This window comes from Linepithema humile, chromosome 6, assembly GCF_040581485.1.
Source record: "Linepithema humile isolate Giens D197 chromosome 6, Lhum_UNIL_v1.0, whole genome shotgun sequence".
NCBI classification, from domain to species: Eukaryota; Metazoa; Arthropoda; class Insecta; order Hymenoptera; family Formicidae; genus Linepithema; species Linepithema humile.
Window position 1 is genome coordinate 17,528,035 of NC_090133.1, and position 19,157 is coordinate 17,547,191.

The 19,157-nt window shown below is 32.4% G+C and overlaps 1 protein-coding gene, 1 long non-coding RNA gene and 1 other non-coding gene across 5 annotated transcripts in view; 1 reads left to right on the plus strand and 2 right to left on the minus strand.

Annotated features, from left to right (window-relative positions):
* LOC105674746 (uncharacterized) overlaps positions 1-19,157 on the minus strand; it is a 282,873-nt gene that overhangs the window by 256,864 nt on the left and 6,852 nt on the right. Inside the window, exons 7-8 of the long non-coding RNA XR_010890693.1 lie at positions 18,889-19,069; positions 17,173-17,460 (exon numbers count right to left, since the gene is read on the minus strand). This is a non-coding gene — a long non-coding RNA (uncharacterized lncRNA). The remainder of the gene's footprint in view (positions 1-17,172; positions 17,461-18,888; positions 19,070-19,157) is intronic.
* Positions 117-16,999, plus strand: LOC105674738 (uncharacterized). 3 transcript variants are annotated; one of them, XM_067357038.1, is made up of 9 exons: positions 117-684; positions 1,673-2,128; positions 6,984-7,059; positions 7,854-7,956; positions 8,767-8,898; positions 10,136-10,575; positions 10,797-11,022; positions 11,320-11,578; positions 11,919-16,999. In XM_067357038.1, the coding sequence occupies exons 3-9, from the start codon at positions 6,985-6,987 to the stop codon at positions 12,538-12,540; spliced, it is 1,857 nt and encodes a 618-aa protein (XP_067213139.1). In that variant the 5' UTR covers positions 117-684; positions 1,673-2,128; position 6,984; the 3' UTR covers positions 12,541-16,999. The 3 variants fall into 3 exon arrangements, with proteins under 3 accessions (XP_067213139.1, XP_012226676.1, XP_012226677.1); XM_012371253.2 differs by having other exon boundaries at positions 117-2,128; positions 11,937-16,999; XM_012371254.2 differs by lacking the exons at positions 117-684; positions 1,673-2,128; positions 7,854-7,956.
* On the minus strand, positions 9,576-9,648 carry TRNAT-UGU (transfer RNA threonine (anticodon UGU)). The gene has a single exon. It is a non-coding gene; the product is annotated as a tRNA-Thr (tRNA).

The window sequence follows — 19,157 nt, forward strand, 5'->3', positions numbered from 1 at the left end:
GAAGCCGGGAGAGATGCTGAACGGAGGATCTCCTTATCCTCCCGGAGAGAGCGGAGGGAAGCTCGCGATATATAACACACATCGATCTGTCGTGTCGGCGAGTGCGCATTGGTGCACGCGCACCGCGCTGCTCCAGCGGATTTTCAGCGTGTGCCACCCTGTATAAAACCGTGACCGGGGTCACGGCACGATACCAACAGGTGATGCCGAAGAAGGAGGAGGACACTCCCTCGAGCGGCATCTCGTCGAGCGTCTCCCCCGGGTTCCGCTGCCGACGACGGTGATTTAGTACTAACTCTCTCTCGGGCCTATCGCTTGCCATATTACCCTGTGGATCGCCTACAACCAGCCAGGATTCATCCGACGACGACCCAAAGGATAAACGCGCTGGGATCGGATCCACTTTAGCCGCACGCCAGCGGAATGTGGGAGGAAATTCGGGCGAAAAACATCGGGGCGAGAGACGCGACGAAAGTTTCGATCGGTCGATGATTTAGTGGATAGGCAGTTTACAGTGCTCCCCGTGATTCTTCCGACGCAGCTTCCCGCGTGTTCGTTCTCTGTCTCGCGAGAAAACCGGAGTACACTCGGGGTTATGCATTACGCGGTTAAAACATGAGCGCGGGATTGACTTGCGACGTACGATGATCGAGTGTTTCCCTCCGTGTGTTGGACTTGAGCAAGGTGAGAGATTTTTGACATTTTTAGATAACGGCGGGAAAAAGGTGATCTACAAATGCAACGATAGCCGAATCGAGGAAGTGAATTTTTGCGATCTTTTTAATGCTTCGATTGTTTACAGTTTTGATTAACTCAATCAATTTGACGAAAGTTATCGAAATTTGAAAATCCGATCCTGATCGAAATATCCTGATTCGATCTATTGCGTGTGTGTTAGACATTTATCAAATGTTTGTCAATTATGTAAATTGAAGATGAACTCTGCGAAAGACCTTAAGACAATTTTAAAAAAATATTTTTTTAAATTTTTATGCAAAGTTACAAAATACGAATACGATAAGATTTCGCAGTTGCAAAGACAAAGTCGACGAACAGCGTGTGTGTAAGATGAGCGCAAAGGAAAGAATACAGGAATCTTTTCGAAAGATAGCGATATTTCATTGGCAGAAATACATACAAACGTTTTATGGGGATACATAAAGGAATTCAAAGAGCATTGTAGTCAGACAGGATATTTCACTGTTCAACGGACTGCACACAACGGACATCTTCATTTTATATATAAAATCATTGATTTCCTCTTGTCGCTCCGCACTCAGAATCCGATAGCACGGCGTACTTTGATTTATTAATAACCGAATTCCAATTCCAATGCAATTTTTCGCTTCGGTTCGCTGGCCGCGATAAAGCTATTGAGTAACAACCGACTCGAGATATTCTGAAGATTAATCAATCAGTGCAGCTTCTTTAATATGATCACATACTTAATTAGCAAAGATGCACAAAGATAAATTTGACTTTGTGTATAATTAAATTGGCATAATTTAGAATGTAATTTATTAAATACATTCGATTAATCGCGTGCAAATTCTATATTTAAGAAATATGCATTAAGGAAGCAATAGTCAATAATAAACAATTCACATCGTTGTCCGAAACGCACTTGTCTATCGCACTTTTAAATATTGACGATTTAATTATATCACAAAAGATGACGAAAGTGAAATGACGAAGCGAGAAACACGGCGTGAGTAAATACGACGAAAATCGCCCTGGACATCCTCATGTTTTCTTAGTTCATTCGCGCTGTGTGTACGCAACACGTGTCGGAATAAAAATAAAACGTCGATGCTCTCTCTCCGTACGGTGCCGAAAATTTTCGAGTTCACCGAGCTCACCTCGTTGATTGTTCGGATTGCACGTTGCGGCCTTAACTGCGCGGGATAACTCGATAGCGCCGCATGAAACCTCAACGGCGAAACATTAGAGCGAAATAGACGAGTCGTTAATTTCGATAGAGCTTCGATTCGCGTGTCTGACTCATCAGTGAGAAGAAAAGCCAGAGAAGACGAACATAATCAATTGCCAAAGTCGATTCTTTGGGCGCGGAACACGGAACACGGACGAGATGCTGTGACAACGAAAAAAAGCGAAGGAAGAAAGAAAGGTGAGCCGAAGTAATTTAAATAATTTTGTTAAATAGCTTTCTTTCGTAAATAGAAATTTCAGATGTTTGAGATAGATGGACGAAATGTTTTAAAAGCGTGCACTCATCCACAAAAGCGAGATACGAAGCAACAGAAATATACCTTTATGTATTATACCGGGGCATAGTATGTACAGATATATACAGCATGTGAAAATAGCGAGATAAATGATAAAGTATTCGTGCGCGACTGTGAGCAGGGACTCTCGCATCAAGAAGATTGCGTTACGAAGAGTAATTAAAAATGCAAATTCAACGACGGAGTAATAGCAACTCATTGAATCTACGCTGTACTTATACATATACATATACTTTCACATTCCCCGAAGCAACGCTATGCAAAAACTAACTGCCATAATAAACAGATGCAAATGTACATCTAGATGGGTAATTAAATAGGATTAATAATTATATAAAATGCCTTATAAATAGCGCATTTTCTATTAAATACAGATTTTTGAAACTAATATAAGTTGATGTATCGTAGAAAAAATTCTGCTGGCGTTAATCAGAGGCACTTGGTCTTTTTTTAATTAATTACAAGTAGATTTTATTTCAATGTAAAATTTATTCGAAGCTCTACTGAAGCGTACTTTTTATTAAATATAGATTTTTTTATAAATTAAATTAATATTGCAGCAAAAACTCTAACGTTAATTGCACAATCTGATCTTTTTTAATTAATTGCAAACGGGTTTTATTTTAATATAAAGTTTATTTGAAACGCTATTGGAACAAAAAACATCATGTTGATTACATCGATACTCGTAATGGCGTAGGCCGTATTAGAAGCTTTTTATCACGTTCTTTTCGTGAACACTCGACGCTTACACGGTTTGCTTCAACATACTTCAAAGGGTTAAATATAGGCCGCGACCTCTCCATATACGATATTTGCGCGATATTAAGGAATAATAATATAAAACTCTTTATATCTAGTACATATTCATATGATCCTGATTCCATAAAAAAAGGTAATAAAACATTCATAATATAATCAGCATTAATGCGTGAAAATGTTATGTAATATTAAAGTAATAATTGTGTTTGCGTGACAATGTATTAAAAACAAAATATCAGCAGAATATTGTTCGCGATAAAACTACTAAAATATTGACTGGTTGCGCAGATGCTGTACATCGTGTTTTCTGACATCAGATGTTTTCGAAAATCAGGGAAATGTCAAAAAGAAATCATTCATGAGATCACTGCGAGCTCGATAGAAACATCGTACCGGCAACAGTTTGGCAAACGATTGGAAAACTCACGGGAGCCCGATACTTTTCCGCGATGCATTATTCAAACAAGCTATTCTGTCGATCGGAAGTCAGGCTTTGATTGGACAAGGAAGAACACGGGGTACTACGAAAGGTCGTGGTTATGCAAATGAAACCGGTGGAGTCGGTAGTTATGGCAACCTACCGTCTGCACAAGCATCGAAATCCATTATTTATCTCGATAACGTGGCGCACATTTGTGACGAGCACAGGTGTCAGATTTTAATAATCCACATAAGGACAGGTGAACTACGTGAGGTCATATCGGAAATACTCGAGCGGTGCTGAAATCACGGATAATTCGATTGCTTCGTGATTCGCGCCTTCCACAAGGGGGATAAATTACACTTTCGTGAAACGTGAGCTACTGCAAAATCGATATTTTCTCAGCTTAACCGCTCCAAGTGATTTACGCGTGTGTTAGGCGTAAGAATAGAAGAAAAGGAAAATATAATTTTACGTAGGTAAGAAGCGCTGGGCAGTGGGTCAGATTTATGAAGGTAATCCTAAGTTTATTGCGTTTTCTATCTTTACCCGTAACATATGTGTCCGTAATCAAAGTTCTGGTTGGAATAAAACATGAATAAACATACGAAAAAAACCTTGATCAATGTTACGGAAATAAAAATTATAGCTTGAAAACGCGCAGAAACAAGCGCTTAGAAAAATATACACCGTTAGCCACATATTCTCTAATAAATGCGAATACAATTTACATTTAACGGAAATTTAAGATTATCAGTCACTTTTCAAATTTCAAATTTAAAAAATAATTGCCTTGGTCTAATTTTAAATATTTAATTTTTGCTAAAGTCTGATAAAAACTAGTCATAAGAAAGATATATGTACACAATTTACAAGTTTAATTCCTCGAATACCTTTTTATTCTCATTCGTTTAAAACTTGGAAACTGTTGGTTTTTTCAAGTTTAAACTTTACTATTTATGCGCGATGCATAAAAAATTTAGAATACACTGTATTAATAAAAGAACTCAAATCGGATGAATATATCATGGAGCAAATCTCATGCAACAAACATTTAACTTGGAATTTATTAAAATGGTAAAAATTTATTACATTTATCAAATTGCGCAATATTTTTAAACGAAGAACTTTTTAATAATATTAATTATAAAGATCGTCGATAGTGAAAGACCTTTCGCGTATTAAATCCAATTTAAGATTTTGAAAACGACATAGCCTGGAACGTTTTCCTGAATTGGGTGTTACGCTGTGCGAAATGAACTGTGAGAAGCAATCCGACGGAAAGCAGTTTCTCGGGAGCCCGTCAGATCGAATCACTCTGAAATAGCCGAGTGGAGTTCGTAACATGCAACTTAAGTAGACTTGTGCGCGTGTTCTTGTGGATAGACAAGAACAAGAACGATTGCAGCTGTTAAATCACGCCTATTCATCATCCTGCACGAGATTTCGTGTTATATCTAACGCGGATAACGATACGCAAATCACTGCCGTTAAAACGCATCATTAAAATATATAAGTATGTGTGTGTGTTTGTGTGTACAGATCGCTTCAGCTAATTAAAATTGTAATAACATTTTTTTTCTGCGTAAAATATAAATTGCGCTTGCATAATTTTTTCGCAAAATTCGCAATTTCTTTCGCAAATAGATATGTATTCTGAAGATATAAATTCTTGCGATTTTTCATATAACAAATAACCCATTTGAAAATTATTTGATGAAATCCTACTGATATCTGAAATCATTTCATCGACGAAAAAGAGCAGACTTAAGAACACGGCAAACTAGTTCAGCATTAGAACGGGATCTTGGTGATACACAAAAGAGGATTTACTCGCTGAGAGTCTCTAAGCGAAAATGGCCAACTTGCGAGATGCAAAGAAGGATTGCGACAGTAGCTGCAAAGAGGGATTTGAATCGATAGGACGCGCGCAAAGTTTCGACATTGAAAGACGAAATGCGGGAGGCACAGGCGCGCGAACAATGCGCTTCTGCATTCGCTATGCACACGAGAGCGATGCACACCGACGAAGTAGTCAGATAATTCTCACGTATACATTGTGCGCGGCTTGGGACAGCGTGTGCGTGTGCTATGACGTATGGTATATGAGCGACGGTATATGGAATGTCGATGTGTTAGACAGCAAACCGAGCGCTGGTTGTATGCACACGTCAAATTAAAACCACGACACAAAACGGCGCTATACGCGACGAAACGCGATGAAAGATCGCGCATATAATACCGCGAGATGAATTCGGAATTGCTAATTAACGGACTCGCGCGATATTACGCTCTTTCATTTTACGAGGAAATATTGTTCCAAGTATAAATGGAAAAAAAATACAGAGACTGCAAAAATATAGGAACAAATACAAATATTGAATTCGTCTCTATTTGCCACTTCATTTGGCACTATTGTTTGCGCACAAATAAACTCGTTCTTCTTGCAACTCATAGTTTCATGTTCTTCTTTTTTATTAAAACTTTTAAAAATGGAATCGTATGTTTCTGAAACTTAAAAATCAACAAAACTGAGAGTAAACAGCTTAATAAACTGTGATTAACATTAGTGATTAACATTAACACAAAGTGTTAAACACTAGATTTAGTCTTCATTAAACCAGTGAGGAGATACAACAAAATTATTTATATAGCACAGAAGTTAACTATGCAATCACTTGCTTTTTTTCGACTATTAAAATATTACTAATATTACTAATATTACTAATATTACTAATTAAAATTTTAATTAGAGAAATTTATCGGATGAAAATAAAGGCATATAAAATTTTGCAACATAGCCAAATTACAAATGGTTTAAAGATTCTTAAAACAATTTTAAAAAGTAATATCTTGAAACTATTAATATCATTATATAAAGATAAATGGATTAATATTTTGTAGCTTTTATTTTCATCGAAAGATAAAATTAAACGTAGTGTTAGATTGATAATGGAATGATCAATCTATATCTGTTTTAAAAACCACGGTAGAATATGTTATATGCTGGTATAATAATAAATACTCTACGTACAAATCAGGCCTTATTTTATCACAGATGTAATGAAATTATAACAAAAACCAGATAAAAGCAAATCCTTATGACAAAATAATTAGATAATATAAAAATGAGATAATTATTTCGTAATTTCTCTGCTTCAAAAACATATACAGCAAATAAAATTTTTGATGTGAAAATCGCATTTACAAGCAGGAATATTGGCTACTTTAAACCACTTGAATTTTTGTGTAACTCAGTCAACACAGAAATATAGCTTATAAACGCGTTTCATCGCTTGTTACATTGGAAAATTCTCGAAACATCAACAAGATTTGTATTCGATTTTTCACAATTATAATTATTACATCAAAACAGCGGTAGATATTGAACGTAGCTAATAATTTGTATTATTCATCAAAATCTAAAATATAGTTCATATAACAATTTTGCTTCTATGATATAATGCATATCAGAATTCAGCATATTAAATTTGCCGTTTTTTTTTCTTTTGCATTGCAATAATATAATGAAATATTTGCTTTTGCGAACACAGGATGCCACAAGGAAGCATTCAATGGCAGGGGACGCAGAGAAGAGCCTGCGGACCTGGAGCTAATTGGAACGTACAGGTACATTTTCATCGCTTATAAAAATTCGAGATCGATATTGAGTGCAGTATATATCAAACTTGAAACTCTTTATCGGCCTCGTTAGTGTAATTATTACGGAGTAGACCGCCGGTGAAAATATCAGTAGAAAGAAAGAGAAGAGAGAGAGAGAAAAACGATGTGCATATGTAGAGAGCATGTACTATATACTGTAGGTACAACATATTCGTACTCTAATCATTTCTAGCACGTTCATAAATTTTGCCGAAGGCTTGCCGAAATTACTTCCGATGGAGAATCAGCCTTGACGGAAGTACATACGCAAATTTTATCTAACCAAACACAAAACTACAATTATTAGTGCCGCTGAAAAGATTACTCTCACTCTTTGCTGAGATAACATTTGCACAGTTTTGCGATATTTGCAATACTATTTTTAAATACTATTCAATCTTTTTAAATACTTTTCTCAACTATTATATACAACTATTCTCAACAAAACACTCGTAGATAAAATTTTTATACATATCTTCTTTAATTAGATAGTCTACGATTAATTATTCTAGCATTATAGCAATTATACTGTTACGGCGCAATAATTTAGATCACGTAAATGCTACATAAGACTATAGTAACCAGCACCGAGGAGCGTTACTATGCCGTTACACCGTAATGTAACATTGTAAATCGCACTGATCGATTTAACGGCACATCATGTAAACGTGATCGTATGTGCGTTTGTCGCTATGGCTGGTAAACGACTGGACCATCGTCCAGGTTTATTAACTGTTAACGACGGCAATTAAATCGAACAGGTGGTGAGAGGCAAGGTGACAACGCGGTGCTTGTGGCACGCCTGCAAAGCTCTCGGAATTGGGCTGCTGCTAATGCTTTTAGGAGCTTGCATGGCGACCATAGGTGAGTAGAATTACGTAAATTAAACAGGTCTAATACTGACGAGCGCTAGTCTGCCTCGGCCTCTGAGCCGCTAATCGCTTAGAGGCGTCTACAAAGAGCACTTTGGATCAAAAATCAATCCCCTTGTGGTCTAATTGTATTTTATTAAAATTTGAAGAACTTTGCAAAGCTATTTTATTTGATAAATTATTTTTCACGATGACGGAAAAACAACTGAATAATTATTATATACTTCTAACATAAATTCACAATTGAATCTTCTAATGCTTACGCATGGACAGCAAAAGACTAATCTTTTTCTTTATTACGCACAAGCTTGCAGTTAATGCTTACTTACGCTTACATGCATGAATTAAATTTGTATTAAATTTAATATTGTTTCTAAAAACAATTTCACTTCATACAACACAATTATTCAGTGAATGTTTTCGTATAATTTACGAAATATTATTTTAAAAAATTTGGATGTTTTTCAGATATTAAAAAATACTTTTTAGATGTTTATATTGTATAAAATTTTTCATTTTAAGCCCTCCAAAATTTTTGCATTGCGAGAAGGCAGACAAAGATGTGGCATAATAAAATGAGGAATAAAATTTGCATAAAATTTTTCCAATATAGAACTTACTATTTCATGTCAATTTTACGCAAAGTCCGTAACTTATAAATGTGAAATACCGTACATGAATAATATTTAAATCGAAATATCTTGCCATTCCGATTTTATTGTCCTCATTCCGTTACGTCCCACTCATCTGCATATTTACGCGTCGTAAAATAAAAAAACATTTTTCTCGTTTTATTAAATAGGATATTATGCAGATCAGTTGTCAGTCGCGCAAGAGATCAGAGGTAATGTCACGGTGAATGTGAAGAACGAATCGCGTGGATTTCACCTAAACAACCTGAGCTACGCCGGCCCTGTCGTTATGGGTCTAGGAGGTAATAGTAATATACATTGCACAATTTACGAACATAATACACTTATTCAACCCAGTGGATAGTTATATGACACAGATCTCCTTGCAGTAATTATTACGCGATAATAGGTAGGTGCTCTGCCACAAATGCACATAAACCTTTTCGAAAATGAAATACGTGCCATACTTATAATTGGGTTTAATCTCACGTAATATATGACGTATACATTGACGAACTTACGTAATACAATATAATAATGTTGCAGAAAAAGTTAAATGCAAAAATATTTTATAGATTTTTTAGAAACAGAACTGTATCTAACTAAATCAAACTTTTTGCACTATAATTTCTAGTTTAAAATGTTGATATAAGATATTATATATTATAATATTATATGTACAGTGTCAAGAATGTTATTGATTGCAACATTAATTTTTAATAATCGATTTAATAAATAATCTTTTGCATCTGACTATTTACTAATATATCGCTATAACTTCAAAAGACAAAAATGCAAAATTTCACACATGTGTTAGATTTGCATGGTGAGATACAAAGACCAAAAATAGCTACAAACAAAACATAGAATAATGTAACGGATATAGAGCGGAAATCGACAGGCGAAACGCAAAAAATATACAAATATTGCAGCACTGCACGATCAAACGAGAACACTCGATAAAAACAAGAAAAAAAAATGCCCCCAGAGAGATTTGAACTCTCGACCCCTGGTTTACAAGACCAGTGCTCTAACCCCTGAGCTATGGAGGCTCACGCTCGGTTATCGCCGAGAAGCCTCAGATACAGTAGGCACTAGGATTTATCTTCCTTATACATTTTTAGTTATGGTTGTATTCAAAAGAAATATATTATTGGAATATTTTATGATTTATCTAATTCGCAACATCAATTTTTGATAAGCGTTAATTATTTTAAACAAAATTATTTTATTAAATAATCAAATTGTATTGCGCATTAGAGTCAAAAGATAATCGTCGTGCAACGAAATAAAATTTAATATATTCTTACTGCATCATATTTCTATTTTACTTCGGATTATTATTGAGTTAACAAATTATTCAATTATATATAAAATCTTTTCAATATATACATATATTGAAATATTATATAATATCAAACTCGCATAGCGTTCAATTATTAATGATAATACAATCCGAAGTAATAGTAAATAAATTAACGTAATGCATATATAAAATTTCAGATTCCGTCATATCACATATAATAACAATGTTTCTAGGTTTCATTGTAGTAGCCGCCTGCGTGATGACCTTCGAAGCACGTGACAGCGCGGCCAAGGTAGTACCAGCTCGCTATCGCTTCAACCAAACTTCGACACTAAGAACTTCAAAGAATCAACGTAACAGAAGATCGACGTCGAGTCAAACAACGAAATGGGACCATCAGCTGGGCCTATTTCGAGTGAACCGCAGTCCAAGTCCTAGCACGCACGAAGTCTCCAGGAAACAGCTGACGGCGGAATTCATGCAGTTCTCAAAAGATCTGCAAGAGAAAGGAATGGCACATTCTATAAAAAAGAGCCCGAGCGCGCCAACGTTAATCGATAAAAAGTCACCACGCCGAAGATCGCCTAAATATGCGGGTTGCTCGCTACTAAATCCGGAATTGCTGCAACGTCACGCTCTCTCGGTCGACAATCCGAGTTACAGCCCACATCAGGTAATAAAAACAATCAATACATTATAGAAAAAAAAAACTTTTATCATAACACAGAGAGCAAATTATTTAAATTATTTCTAAAATAATATAAATATAATTATAATTTAAAACAAAAAAAAAATTTTTTTTTTAAATAATACAAATTCTGACAAACTGGGACCAAATTTTAATTATCTCTTTTGTTTTAATAATTTTAATGAAAAACTTTTCTCGATCGACAGATCAGCAGAGAAAGTTTGGAACATCAAAAAATGAACGGTAGCCAAGCGTCAATGGCTATGGATTTGCATATTCCGAATAAAGGTCCCGTTACGCTCAAAGTAAAAGATCGATCCGACACAGCGAGACGTCACCAGCTACTTCGTCAGACAAAAGTGGAAGATGTCGAGGAAGTTGACGAAGCTGCGCGACCACCACCGACTCTCGTTTATTCGCCTAAATTACCAGGTAATTATAAAATAAATAAATAAATAAATAAATAAATAAGATATATAAGATCATCATTGTGATCATCTGACAAATATATAGCATACTTAAAAAATGTCAATAAAAAATAGCTATAACATTTAGTTTGAAAACTGCGAATGCAAAAGTAAAATTTATTCTTTCCGTACAAAATGCACAAAAATGCATTAAACTTTATTCGAACAATAAAAATCCTAATAATTATTTTAGTTAAAAAAAATTGCTCAAATAAATATCAAAAATATATCTACAGATAAATATCGTAAACACCTCGATCAGGTGCCTATTGCAGATATCCAGACGATTTTGTGCCAAGAAAGAGAAATTCGATAGACTTGAGATTGTTGGAAGAATTGACGGCGGTATCAAAGGAGCTCAGTAAGACCTCACCGCGAGACTTCCGAAAGATCTCGTCGCCAAACTTCCGTAAAATGTCCTTCGACAGAATAGGCGGTGATCGTCGCGACAGAACAATGGGGCATCGAAAAGCTAGCCTCGAATTCAAAAGGAGCCCTGATTTTCGAAGAGGAGACTACAGGTAATAAAGAATTTCAGATCTACTTTTACGATACGTTATTGCTTGTATTTCTCATAACACGTCATTTGCCAAATGGCTATTCATGCTCTGATTAAATTTGTCTAAATTTGTTACAATCCTAAATTAATAATGATAAATTAAATTACTTAGCTTAAAGACAAATTTACAATAAAATATTTTTTTATGGTTTAAAAAGAGCGTGAGATGCCATGTAATAATATAATATTTTTAATTATGTAGCTTAATTGCAATATATGCACAATCTCCATTACGGCTAATTCTGACGCTTCTTCATTTGTCAAGGCAAGTGACGAATTTTTTCTTATAACCAAATCTACAGGAAGCTCTCGGTAGACAGGTTCAGCGTGGATTGTACTCGGTATATGCTCGACGAAATGGAAATGAGATCACGGACGAACAGCGGGGAGAATTTGCGAAGACCACGTCATGCTAAACTACACCATTCCAGGTCGGACGACAACAGGAGACGATCTTTCGACCGGCATCCGAAGGATTCTCAGTCGAGTCGACACTCATTGAATACTCAGGCTGTCATGGAGGGTTCCGGATCCGAATGTGAGCCAAAGTACTTCACGACGGTATCTCTCGACACCGAAGAGAGCCGCGCTGACAATTCCGATGAGAGTCACGTAATAGATATCGAAGACGCAAATTCAGGCGGTTTATCATCCGACGGACCTATCGAAGCCGACATGCTCCTCGAAGAACCGGAACTCGAAAACGTCATCGAGATTGATGTAGAAAGCTCGGGGGATGATCTCGACGAAACGTATGGATCACACAAATCGAGCGAGAAGACCGACACGACGGTCTTAAGACAAAATCCCGTAATTATCGCCGAGGACGTGGACGCACAAACAATTGTCGAAAAAACGGCAACAAATTCGGGACAAATTGAAAAATACGAAACGACTCTGTATATAGAAGACGATGAAGTGTGAAGAGTGTGTGTGTGCGTGTATATGTGTACGTAAAAAGAAATCCTTGAGAATCAATGGATCAATGCTATACAAAATGACGACGCATTTGCAAAATATAGAGAAATTTATGGTGTTCAACACTGCTGGCAATATTTCTTTGCAAATGTGAGCAGGTTATACAAATGATGATTGTTCAGCGATAATTGTCGATTGCGATTGTCTTTGAATGCGACGTTTTACGCGCTTTATGAAACAACTGCTCAACGATATAAAATTTAACAAATGGCGTGAATAATAACGAGATCATGTACGAATTGCGTTTTGTAACGAGACAATCATTTTTTATCGGCATCTCGCGTCGCCTTTCACACAAAGGTAACGAGTATGTAATGTTTGCCACATTAATGACAAATAATTGTTACACACAAATTTTGACGTAGCGCATAGACGGTAATAGACCTAACATAAAGTAAGACTGGTTGATGCAAACGTTATCGATCATACCAAAGAGGTTTTTGTACTTGCAATGGGAAAAATGTAACGTACACTTGTAAATATTCTTACTAATTTGTTCGCAAAAGTTCATTGATGTGTCAAATGTGACGGTCAGAAGAATACATAACGCAATGCAAATCTTGTACGGTAGAACACAATGATATACATATATTAAAATACAGGGTGTCCCAGGCGCGCTTATCTTCCCTGAATATTGCAATAAAAAAGAGATGTCTTATTTTAAAAAGAACACAAAAATCATTTTTGAGTAACAAATTAATTTTGGTATATTTCTGAAATAAATCAGAAAATATTATTCTTCATAAAATGTTAAATACATTTTAATAAAGTTTTAATTAATTTACTAAAACATTTTTTTATATAGCATGTACGTAAAAGTACACTATAGTGGAAAACCCTGTATAGTTCATGATAGATATATTTAAGAAGAACGGAAATATTTTAAAGAAACTGTGAATGAAGAATATATCAACATTGTAGTTGTATTTATACCTGCGTCACTTTAGGCAAACTTCGTATATTTAAAAAACATACCACAATTTTCTTCTACGAAAACAGAATACTACAATCTCTTCGATAAGAACCAATATAACCAACACAAACTTTAAAAAAGATACGAATCAATATATGTTAAATAACAGAACATAATATCTTTTACATAAAAACTTCATTACTCCCTTTTTTATAAATCTATTATTTATTTTTATAAATCAATTTAGAATCAATTCTTACATTTTTAAGACTAGATGTACAAATATACACATTATACTTTTAATTATACGTATATTAATTAATGTTCAAAAAACATTGATTCGTATCCTTTTTAAGGAATCGATAGATTTGAAGTAGTTTTCTATAGCAATAAAAAAGATTTGAAGATTTTCTTATGAGAGATTCATGAGAGAGATTCAACGGAAAAAAAATTTAATATCGATCCATCCATCATAAAACTTTAATATTAAATTATCCGACGTTATCTACGTTTTCTAAAATTGCCATGTTTAATATTTTTAATAGTGTTGTATCCTTATTTTACGAAATTTAACGCCTTAAATAATGCACGCTAATCGACAAATTCTAGTTCTCTATAAACATTATTGATTATTTCTCATTTTTTATGAGTAAGAAAATCTATTCTTTTTAAACACATATATTTTAAATGGGTTATTAAAATTCAGAATTTAATATATTATTAAAGATCAGAAAATTTAATAATAAACAGATAAAGGTGGATTTTGCATGATGTTAACAACATCAAAAGTATCTTTCTTTCAAAAACCAATCGCGAAACATATGTACCATAAATTAAACATTTACACAAATCGTATACGAATTTAATATTTGCAGTGATAGCAAAGAATCTTTCCACACGTTTGGTTCGCCCAATGAAAAACGTAACAAAAATTTATAGATTTAGGTCGTTTTTTAACTGTTGTTAACGTATTTTGCCGCGCGTGTACATGAAACTGTGGCCTACCCTCCATACTTCTTCATTAAACCACAAATCGTATACAAATTTGACATTTGCAGTGAAAGCAAAGAATCTTTCCACACGTGGTACGCCCAATAAAAAACGTAACAAAAATTTTCTAGTAAAATACAACAGTTAAACAAAGTGAACATAATAATCGTTCTTAATTAAAAGTGATGGATTAGCCGCGCGTGTAATATATTTTTATATCCCCCTTCCTCCATAGCGATATAACTGTGCAACGTTCATTTTATATATATATGAATGATCAATTATTGTCAATGAAAACCGGAAATCGTCTCATTTTTATTTTGGCAGGTTATCGATCACGTAATTGTCAGAGAACTTTCACTTTTTACTTCTCATTTTTACAATTCTCATGTTGATCTCGTTCAATAAAATTTCATTTTCTGTCGAATATTACGCTCATTAAATGATCACAATTTCACAAAATTTATATCAAAATGTTCACTTTTTAACAATACACTGACAGAATTATGTAATCGATACTCCAACTTAAGAAAATTATACCTTAACTTTCTGAGAAATTTATTTATCTGATAAAAGAATATATAATGTTGTATTTAATTGTTAGTTTTGTTTAAAAATTGATAGAGTTATTCTATGAAATTTTAATTACTGATTATAATTTATCTTTGTGGACCACATAAAACATTTGTACTGTCCTAGAATCTTTGATTTTAATTTTAATACCAGATATCTCTGATTCTCTGAAGAATCTTTTCTAGGGACCATTCGAAGAAACATTGTTATCTATTCCCAATATAACGAATACACAAAACAAGATTTACGAAAGGAGAATTTACAAGTTCGAGAAATTTTTTCCTAAGTGATTCTGAATTTTACAAAAAATTCTATTAAAAAATTGAAAATAATTACACTGAGATAACACGATGAAGATGCATGCAATGGATGATCGAAAGATCAAGATGTTATTTGTTTAAATAAACATAATCAAACTCGTTAGATAGATAATCGCAAATTTTTTAAATAAAAATTAAAAATAAATTTTATGATAAAATTCTTATCATAATTTATTACAACTCTAATATTTAAAAATAAATTTTTATATTTACCTCTAAAATAAAATTTTTTAAAAACAAAATCTCAGTTTAAATGAATAATAAATTTCTCGTGAAAAGGCCTTCATTTGTAAATGTTTAAGATTTGAAAACGGTGCCTCTAATTACAAAAAATTAAACTTCAGATTGATCAAGAAATCTGTTATTAGAATTAATATCAAAGATTTTTTATTATTTTGCAGAACATGTTATGTATTTAAACCTGACTACTTAAAAAACGATCAATTATTAAATGCGTTGTTAATTAAGAAACAATTAATATTTGTCCTAAATTTATGTGCTAATTTCATTTGTTTTCAAACGTATAAACATATATAGAAAATAATATAAATAACAATGTAAAAAGAAAAATATCATGCAGTATATTGTTGATATACCATAAATTAACGAACTCGATAGCAACAAATATTGAAATAATAGTGCTTCTCTCAAAATGGTCTGGTATTTTTCTACCAGGAATAGTATATAGTATACATATATAGTATAATATATCAGATAGTGTGTGGAACTGCGAACGGAGACACGTAATGTTTTTCATAATTTTCTAACCCCTTGTTAAAACGGCTTACATACTTGAAAAGCGCTGTTTTACATAGTAAAATGTTAAGTTGCATCTACGGTTATCACACCGTGATAGATACAAACATATGAATATGTAAAATACATAATTCATATTTAACAGAATAAACATAATCGAACTGTGATGGAGGTATAATTTAAGAAAAAGTATTACTGCATAATTTTCTGTACAAGTGCATTCTTCAAGATTAGCAGTATTATCTCTAATCGAAGAAATAAATAGGCAAATGGCTAAAGAACTATCAAAGTTGATAAACATGTGTGTGAAAACACTTAAAAATGAATAATATATACTTTTCTTCCGATACAATGAACGAGAGTTAATACGTTTAAATAATTATATCAAAAGAACTTTGCTAATAAGTCTTACTGCCTAAAACTGTCTTTGTTACCAAATATCTTTTATTTATGTTAACGAAATCTGTAATATATTATGTACATTACGTAAATCTACGCAATTTGAAAAAAAAAGTATTTTTAATATTTTAATGATACCTTTTATATAAAAATAAAAAATTTTATTTATTTCAGTTTTTACTTTAATAACTTAATTGATATGTTGAGATAAAAGATGTAGACAATTTTGAACAATCTCTCGCGACATACAATCAAATATTGAATACTTTGATCTTTTCGAAGAATTTAACATATCTTTCTGAAGTTCAAAATCTTCCGCATAAAGTGCGGTCGATTCTAATTGTTATGTAGTTAATGAACATGCTGAATAAGCATCAATGTAAAATTTTTAAATCAGTGTACTCATTGCATGCTAATTATTGTAAAATACCAATAAAAAACATTTCGAAACTTATCATAACTGCGTTTTTTTCGACAGAAAATTATATATAATATATATTACGTATTATATATAATATATATCATATATATATAATTCCAGATATAAATTAAAAATCAATGGAAACATATAAATATTATGCATAAATTTCACAAGTAAAAAAATTCGCATTTTTTGTGATTACTTACTGCAATATTGTTCCATTGTCGCCTGATGCCTCTCTGGACCTCCTTATTCCTAATCCTTCATGGCACATTTTCACACGCGTTCACGAAAAACACTAACTTGATACGATTCGCACGCATTGCTCGCGCGCATATTCGAACACGAAACGCGCGATACTTTTTTGGCCAATCGACCGAAACGGCACTCCCGATAAACTTGTTACACATGTTTAAAAATTGCAAAGTAGTTGCAAGCAGTAGTTGCAAAACCAGACAAATCAATAAAAAGCACAATTCAATCTGTTTATGTGACTAGAATCAATCACATAAAACAACAAATGAAACCAAAGACTAATGTGCATTGAAAATTTAATACATGCAATATATTTGTAAAAAAATAAAAAATATTAAATTCATTGTTATATCTTAAATTAGTGTATAATACCTATTTTTTCTCAATATCTCTTCATTTTTAATAAATAATTCGTTAAATAAGCTTTTACATACTTTGCTTTTAAAAAAGAAAAACAATTTGGAATATACTCGTTTCAAATATATTATAAAAATGATTCAAAATTATCATATTATTAATTTAAAATTAATAGAATAATTCAATAAAGCATTCATATTAAAATCATTAATAAAACAATCCATATTAAGATATTAAGATTGCAAAATATTTGTAAACAATAGTTGCAACACCCGACAAATCAATAAAAAACACAATTTAATCTGTTTATGTGATTAGAATCAGTTACATAAAGCAACAAATAAAATCAAAGACAGATGACACAATATGCAGAGAAATTTTAATACATGTAATATATTTGTAAGAAAATAAAAAATACTAAATTTATTGTTATATCTCAAATTAGTGTATAATACCTATTTTTTCTCAATATATCTTGACTTTTTAATAAATAATTCGTTAGATAAGCTTGTACATACTTTGCTTTTAGAAAAGAAAAACAATTTGGAATATACTCGTTTCAAATATATTATAAAAATGATTCAAAATTATCAAATTATTAATTTAAAATTAATAAAATAATTTAGTAAAGCATTCATATTAAAATCATTAATAAAATCCATATTAAGATATTAAGATTGCAAAATATTTGTAAGCAATAGTTGCAAAATCAGACAAATCGATGAAAAGCACAATTTAATATGTTTAAGTGACTAGAATCAGTCACATAAAGTCACATACAAGAATCAATCATATTAGTCACATATGTACAACAAATGAAACCAAAGACTAATGTGCAGATAAATTTTAATACATGTAATATATTTGTAAAAAAATTTTAAATATTAAATTTATTATTATATCTTTAATTAGTATATAATACCTATTTTTTCTCAATATCTTTTCATTTTTAATAAATAATTTATTATATAAACTTTTACATACTTTGTTTTTAGAAAAGAAAAACAATTTAGAATATATTTGTTTCAAATATACCAGAAAAACAATTCAAAATTACTATATTATTAATTTAAAATAGAATAATTTAATAAAGCTTCATATTAAAATCATTAATGAAACAATCCATATTAAGATATTATATAATTAATATGTAAATATTAATTAAACAACTTTTTAACCAATAATTTATTTCTCAAATAAAATAATGTTAATCAAATAACAAAGAAACTAATTGGTTTCATTTATTGCAAACCACATTTATTGCAAATCAATTTCATGTAAATATAAATATCTTTAATATCATGACTCACCGAGCAACCGGAAAACTAACGTTTACCTTCATCCATTTTCCTTAATCATCGGTGCATTTTTATAAGCTTTGTACCAATGTATTGTAGACATTATCCATAACAAAAAAGTGTCGAAAATTCAAGTATTGAAGTAATGGCACCACGATTCTGTGTCTCGCCTCAAATAATCACACAATTATTTCTGAAAAATAAGAAAAGACAATTATAATACCTTTAAAATACACCATTATAATAATAAAATTTCCATTTTTTTATTTTTAAAAAAAGAT

What these genes read in the sequence shown, in the direction of transcription:
- LOC105674738 (XM_067357038.1), top strand. Translation starts at nt 6,985, where the DNA reads ATGCCACAAGGAAGCATTCAATGGCAGGGGACGCAGAGAAGAGCCTGC. An exon ending in TGTCGTTATGGGTCTAGGAG is followed by an intron (nt 8,899 to 10,135) that starts GTAATAGTAATA and finishes CAATGTTTCTAG; the next exon opens with GTTTCATTGTAGTAGCCGCC. An exon ending in TTATTCGCCTAAATTACCAG is followed by an intron (nt 11,023 to 11,319) that starts GTAATTATAAAA and finishes CACCTCGATCAG; the next exon opens with GTGCCTATTGCAGATATCCA.